This window comes from Ochotona curzoniae, unplaced genomic scaffold (assembly GCF_017591425.1).
Source record: "Ochotona curzoniae isolate NIBS_2020 unplaced genomic scaffold, NIBS_Ocur_1.0 scaffold_1852, whole genome shotgun sequence".
NCBI lineage: Eukaryota > Metazoa > Chordata > Mammalia > Lagomorpha > Ochotonidae > Ochotona > Ochotona curzoniae.
Window position 1 is genome coordinate 36,305,558 of NW_024467087.1, and position 5,425 is coordinate 36,310,982.

General features: G+C 45.6%; 1 protein-coding gene across 2 annotated transcripts; it reads right to left on the bottom strand.

Annotated features, from left to right (window-relative positions):
• Nucleotides 1-304: 304 nt before the first annotated feature.
• On the bottom strand, nt 305-4,292 carry ARMCX3 (armadillo repeat containing X-linked 3). Of its 2 annotated transcripts, none has more exons than XM_040999887.1 (5): nt 4,076-4,292; nt 3,607-3,667; nt 3,279-3,340; nt 2,950-3,015; nt 305-2,678 (listed from the first exon to the last, which is right to left on the bottom strand). In XM_040999887.1, exon 5 carries the CDS (start codon nt 2,528-2,530, stop codon nt 1,391-1,393), a length of 1,140 nt encoding a protein of 379 aa, XP_040855821.1. In that variant the 5' UTR covers nt 2,531-2,678; nt 2,950-3,015; nt 3,279-3,340; nt 3,607-3,667; nt 4,076-4,292; the 3' UTR covers nt 305-1,390. The 2 variants fall into 2 exon arrangements, with proteins under 2 accessions (XP_040855821.1, XP_040855822.1); XM_040999888.1 differs by having other exon boundaries at nt 3,279-3,377.
• Nucleotides 4,293-5,425: the final 1,133 nt, after the last annotated feature.

Sequence of the window (5,425 nt, forward strand, 5' to 3'; positions counted from 1 at the left end):
TGCTGTAATCAATTGCCTACTTCATTCTCAATACTTCCATCTTGCAAAAATTTCCTAATGGTCAATATTCATTTTAGATAGTGAGAGTAGATGAATTGAAAGTAAAAACAACTAAAGATTCACTCATTATTCTTTCACCCAAAGATAGCTACTATTACCTATTCTGTGTTTATAATTCCAGAGATTCTAGTACCTTTTAAACATGTTTTGTTATTCTCAAAACATGAGAACAATGTTATCTGGCCTACCTTTCTCACTTAGTAATGCAAGATGAATATCTTTCCTGGTAGTACAGATTTTCATCAGCATATTTTCCATAGCCTACTCTGTGAACATTCCTTAACTTATGCGACCAATCCAGTGTGCTAGACATTTATGTAGTTTCCAATTTTTACCAGCTGAGACAGGGCAGGGATGAACAACCTTATACACATCATCTTTGGTCAATTACTTGATCACTTCTCAAGATGAGGTGTTTACATATTCTAAGGTTTATGATATGTAGTATCAAATAGTCACCACCAGGGTTTCAGAAGGCTCATTTAGCCACACCTTCGTTGACACTGTAGGGTGTTAAAGGCAAGGTGGGAGTTTTTAGATGGCTCCCAATTATTTTCTGGTCAAAAATTTTTGGCTGCTTGTATTCAATCGGATAATAGTCAAACAGCTCTCCCAAACTGGTTTTCTCCATTTTTCCAAAGCACTTATTCCTACTGCTCACATTCTTTGCTCTAAGCTGTCATAGAAAGATTTCTATGTCAATGCTTTTCTCACACCATTGCTCCCTTATTCCTGTCTCATGGAACACCCACCCAACCTGCCACCTTCTGAGCTCATGTACAGTGGCTGCCTCCTCCAAGCAGTATGTTCTGCAAAAGCCTATGCCTCCATGTGCTCTGACAGAGCACACTTGACAATAAGTGCATGCTCTAAATTGTCTCAGATTTCTTTCATTTTGTATGTTTCTTACCTCTCCAACTAGATTATAAACCAAAAGACTAAGGCGAGTTTCTTCTTTCATTCTTTTTGTCACTAGAGCATTAACACACAGCTTTATTAATGATACACAAATGAAATCAACAAAAATGACAGTAGAGGGAGCTTACTTATGACAAATTGATTCACTGTCACTTATGCAGAGGAAATAGTAAAAATATTCCATTCTAGGCTGCGAAGTAAAAAGCAACAAACATGTTTTCATAACAAGTAGTGATACTCATTCATCCAGTAAAACCTGAAGTCCAACTAGGTTAAATGTCAGCACTGATGATATAATATGGTATTCACTATTCCAAACTGACAGCTGAAAGGATTCCTTTACCATATAAACAAGGTGGAGAAAAGGTATAGCTCACAACGTGTGTGGCTTCTAAACTACAAAATCCAGAAGTTATTCCTGACCCTTGGGGAACATACGCTCAGCCAGTTTAGCCATGAATTTTCCAACTCTCACTTTTGCCAAAAAATCATGGTGACTTTCTATTCCCAGAACCTTATCAGCACATACTTGAAATTCTTTCAAAAAGGAAAAAAGTGAACCTTCCTCAAATTGATTCTGAGTAAGCTCATTTTCATCCCATTTAAAGTTGTCAATGACATTCTCAAAGATGATCAGAAGTTTCAAAATAATGTCTTTGTTCTCCTTCTTATTAAAGAGGGAACTCAGTGAAGATGGTACTTGGGCCCTGAATAGGTCTCTAGCCATGGCTGGATTTTCAGCCAGATTCAAAAGGAGTTTCAAAACCTGCAGTCTGGTTTCTTCATTTCCTGCTGAAAATAAACGGAAAAAATCTGAAATGGAATTAGCAAGCATGTGCTGATACTCATTAGTAACAGTCATATTTGTAAGCAGTCTTAGTCCTGCCAGCTGCACAGATGAGTTCAAGCGAGAAGTAACTGTATCATCACACACTTGATTCATGTATATCTTAAGCCTGCGCTGATTTTCAGTATTCACACTCAAGTTATTCAGGACAATTAAAGCCTTTTCCTTCACAATGGGATCACGAGTATTGAGAATCTTTGCAACAATTGGGAGACCACCCAAATCACGAATAATATCTCTGTTAAATGCATAGGCAGCATTATTACCCAAAGCAATTAAAGCTGCTTCAAGAATGTAAGGCTTTTCAGACATCTCAACCAAGCAAAGAACTTTCTGCAGCTCTTGAGGGGACAAAATTGTATCATCTGAATTAGGGGAGGCACGTTTCTGGACAGCGCGACGTGCTCGGGTAGCCCTGGCCCTTGCTCTGGCCCTAGCTCTAGTCCCAGCCTCAGTCCCAATCCGGGCCCAAGGTGGGTACCATACTATGCTCTTGTTTTCATTGCTGTCATCATCGTCGTCAGACCACTCATTGTACCTGATCCCAGTACAGTCCCCAGCATCATCAGCCTCTGCAGACCCACCCTCAGCCATTTTCTCCTTGTTCTGCTTTCTTCCCCGGGTTAGTCTATAAATACAGTAGCAGGCACCAGCTCCAATCACTAGGCCTGCAGTCACCCAACCTACTTTCCTAGCGTAGCCCATGCAATCGTCCCTGACAACTGCAGGGACCAACAAATAGAGTAGTCACTCAGGGTTGGGGTAAAGGGCCGAGGGCCTGGGTGCCGGCCTGTGGAGGGTGAGGGTCTTCTGCCACTTCAAGCTCACAATAGCTGATTCCTGAGGTAGAGACCTAGAGAGGAAGAAAGGAAGCAGGGTTTGAGTTTCTTTTCTGTTTGTATCACCCCATGCAGGAAGGGATGGAAGAACAGCTAATGAATGCTGGGAAAGAAATGTAGATTGTTTGTTGCCAAATCTCTGTTCCCTTCATTTCATCCTCCCTTCAACCCCACCCAACCCACTCTGAACACAAGACTAGGAAAATGCAATGGAGTTTGCAAGCTCTGCGACATCAGTCATCACAATCTAAGGTGTCCCCAGGAGGCAGTACCCTTACAACTAACCTCCTCAAGACAGGCTGCTTGCCCTCCCCTTCCTGGAGGTGTGCCACGCCCAACAATCTCTCCGATCTGCAGAGAGAACACAGCCAGTGAAAACAGAGAGCATGAAGGATTCTGACTGCTCATTTGTTGCTTGACTGAATTACCACCCAGGTCGTCAGGCTTTTGTGCTTTAACATCTCTGCGCCATTCAAAATACAAACATGTTTGCCCCTCCCTAACCTGAAATGGGAGGGATGTCAGGAAAAAAGTAGGATTGGGTGAACCTGTGCAAACAATGACTGATTGCCAACTCCTCCCCCATCCCAGGCAGCCCCCAAGCCCATACCGACCTCTACCGATTTGGGGAAACTTCCTCCCTTTGCTTCAAGTAGTGCCACCTGCTACAGCCGACCTGCAGGATGACAAATCGAAAACACGGGGACTAAGTCCTGTTGAGGAGAGGATTATGAGCAAACTCTTTGATAGGTTTTCCTACTGTCATCCGACCCCCTCCCCGCAGCGCGCGCACACACACACAGACACACACACCCTACACGCCATTTCTCCACAGTCCGCAGGGTGCAAGAAACACACTCACTCAAACCTCAATCTAGATTATTCCCTTCTATAGCTTCTTCCACCCCGATTCCCAGCCCTCTTAGGGTCCCTAGATCTTACCCTCAAATCGACCTTCAACACTCCGGGTTAATTCCTTCCTCTTCTCTTGCCTGACGTTGTGCTGCAACGTACGGAAAGACGGAGTCAGCCGAGAGAGGCTCAGACCCTCTAGACGCAAAGCCAGGTCAGGGAGCCACGGCCACAGGCAGAAAGACGGGACACACAGTAGCTAGTGAGTGTTTGGTGGACGGACCACTCCCTAGGACACGAAACTCTTCCCTAATTCGGAGGCCTGGCTGTCAACGGTTTCCCAGCCCCGTTGCCCCTCTCTAGGATCTGCAGACAACATCACGTTGCACCCCACCGCTCCCGACCCTCAGGTCCAGTGTTTTCCCGCCGCCGCCGTCCCAATGGACTGGGGACAACACCCAGACCACCTTTCCCTTTCCGGATTGCTGGCTTAGGCTCCTAGCAGATTCCCTTCTCCCAATCTCTGGGCTCCTCCCCAAACAACCCTCTCTCTACTCACCGGCTCGCTGCATCGAAAGGAGCTGCGGGCGGGACGTGTGTCTTGGAAAGCGGGCTGGGAGTAGGAGAGACGGCGGAGGCGCCTCCGGACCCGCGACGGTCTCCGCCCTACGCCCTCGGCCGTGCTCTCTTTATGGAATCTCCCAGGCACTGACTTGCAGGAATCCGGGACAATTTCCTTCTTTCTTCCCACTGCCGCAGGCCCGCCCGCCCTCAGGGCAGTAGGGAGCTGGTACTCAGACGGGAACAACGACCAGGACAAGAAGGACTTCTGCACACGTCAGCTCTTGGTCACGTGACAGCTACGTCATCCACCAACTCGGGTCCCCAATTTCCCCTCCCACCAGCAGTGCGGCAGAAGAGGGCCCGCCCCCCTCCATTCCTTCCCCCGTGCTAAGCCTAGTTACTTTTTCTTAGATAATCCCATCGCCCTATAGTTGTGTTTCCCTTCCCCGGATTACCAGAAAGGGACAGCCTCTTCCCCTGGGGTTACTAGCCACTCGCACTTTCTTGCAAAATTGTCTCTCCTTTCCCTGGGATCCTGGGACCGCAGCCTCTCCCTTCAGTATCCCTCCCCTCAGCCATTGATGTTTACCGTTTTCTCCCAACCTAGTCCCAGATTTGAAATGAAGTAGCAATGAGCAAAGGAAACCTAGCCTGAGAGTGTGGTTTTTACTTTCTTACAACTTTTGGGTTATTTTTGTTTTGCCCTCCCCCCCACCTCCAACCAACCTTCTCTTCATGAAGAAAAAAATACTGAAAAGCTAATTTCATTTTAGTAAGAAACAACTGGGGGAGTGATGTTGGATGACGGCCTCCAAAAGTCCCACATAGTCTCACTTGGCTGAGCACGTTAAACACTTCCTTCAAAGCAATCTTAATGTCTTTTGGAGCCTAGCACATATCAGGGTCTTGAGTGAGTCTAAGAAGGTCTTTTGACCATGCCAGACTGCAGAAAAGTGAATTGCAGACTTTCACATGCATTCATTACCAAGGAGCAGGCATCAAGACCTCTGAAGTTAGTAACACAGGAAAGAGTGAACAGAAATAGCAAGTACATAGTCAGAATCTGCAAGATACAAAGGTGTGCACGCTGAGTGATATGCAAAACACATGAAAGATACATTTGGGTTACAATAGATTCTGTATATAACATAGGTGTTAGAGGAACAGTGAGGGCTAGGACACACCTAACTGATTTGACATGATTTGAGGAGCTCCATAACTGCCATCCAATTATGTAACATTTTTCAAGTAAGAAAGGGAAGAAAGTAATTGCATCCCTCACTTTTTAACTAAATTCTACTACTTACAACCAAACAACTTTTAACCAACACTCCATACAGAAAGA